Source organism: Carassius auratus, unplaced genomic scaffold (genome assembly GCF_003368295.1).
Source record: "Carassius auratus strain Wakin unplaced genomic scaffold, ASM336829v1 scaf_tig00023089, whole genome shotgun sequence".
Lineage (NCBI taxonomy): Eukaryota > Metazoa > Chordata > Actinopteri > Cypriniformes > Cyprinidae > Carassius > Carassius auratus.
The window spans coordinates 5,886-6,839 of NW_020525234.1; the positions used below are offsets into that span (position 1 = coordinate 5,886).

General features: G+C 41.6%; 1 protein-coding gene across 1 annotated transcript; it reads right to left on the reverse strand.

The window, feature by feature from the left end:
• Positions 1-218: 218 nt before the first annotated feature.
• On the reverse strand, positions 219-743 carry LOC113077659 (steroid 17-alpha-hydroxylase/17,20 lyase-like). The gene is made up of 3 exons (XM_026249967.1): positions 733-743; positions 565-668; positions 219-463 (listed from the first exon to the last, which is right to left on the reverse strand). The coding sequence occupies exons 1-3, from the start codon at positions 741-743 to the stop codon at positions 219-221; spliced, it is 360 nt and encodes a 119-aa protein (XP_026105752.1).
• Positions 744-954: the final 211 nt, after the last annotated feature.

A 954-nucleotide genomic window follows, 5' to 3' on the forward strand; every position in this document is an offset into this window, starting at 1 on the left:
AAATCAAGAGTAGGGTATTACTACTGTACTGTACTTTATGCTGTAGAATGAAATGGGAAAATAGCTTGAGCTTGTGTTAACCACAAACGTTATTTCAGGCATTTAACCGAAAACCTATTCAAAAAACCATTAACATTGGGATGATGGAATGGAAAGTAAAAAAAAAGTCAGCTTGTGCGTTTTAGGACTCATTCCTGTGGTGCTCTATTCATAATCAGTTACTGTTCTCTTGGGTGTGCTATAGCTGTGTATGGTTTGACTTTAAGAACCACGCTGGCGACGCCTCGCAGGTCAGGCAGAGGCTCCTCTTTACTGGCAGGCAGGAACTGAAAGTCTCGCAGTAGATAGGCAGTGAAGAGAAACATCTCCATTTTGGCTACTGCCTCTCCCAGACACAGTCGGGCCCCTCCTCCAAAAGGAATCAGGGCACGAAGGGACCCTCCACCACCTTCCAAAAAGCGTTCTGCAATAAATTAGATTCACTGTGACAGTTAATCAGCACTGCATTGTGTACTATGTAAATATGCAAATTAGAAAAGTTGGACAGTATTTTTGGTTTTGTACCTGGTTTGAAGCTGTATGGATCATCCCAGACCTCTAGATCATGGTGGGCACCATATAGATTAGGAATGATTATTGTATTCTTGGGGATGAAATGGCCTGCAATACTAAATAGAGGACTGTATGAATTTCTCACAGGAATCTAACTTACAAATTAAAAGAAAACGCCACCGCTTTTCCATATTCCACTATGTTCTTCCCTCAATTTAGACGAGTTGATACGTACCTCTCCCCTCTCAGTAGGTGCACTCAATCGATGTAGCGTGCGGTGGCACTATGCTAACATTTAGCTTAGAGCCATTCATTCTTTAGGATCCTAACAGGAATTAATTTAGAAGCTACCAAACACTTCCATGTTTTTTCCACTCCTGAAAGCTGATGATATTACTGCTC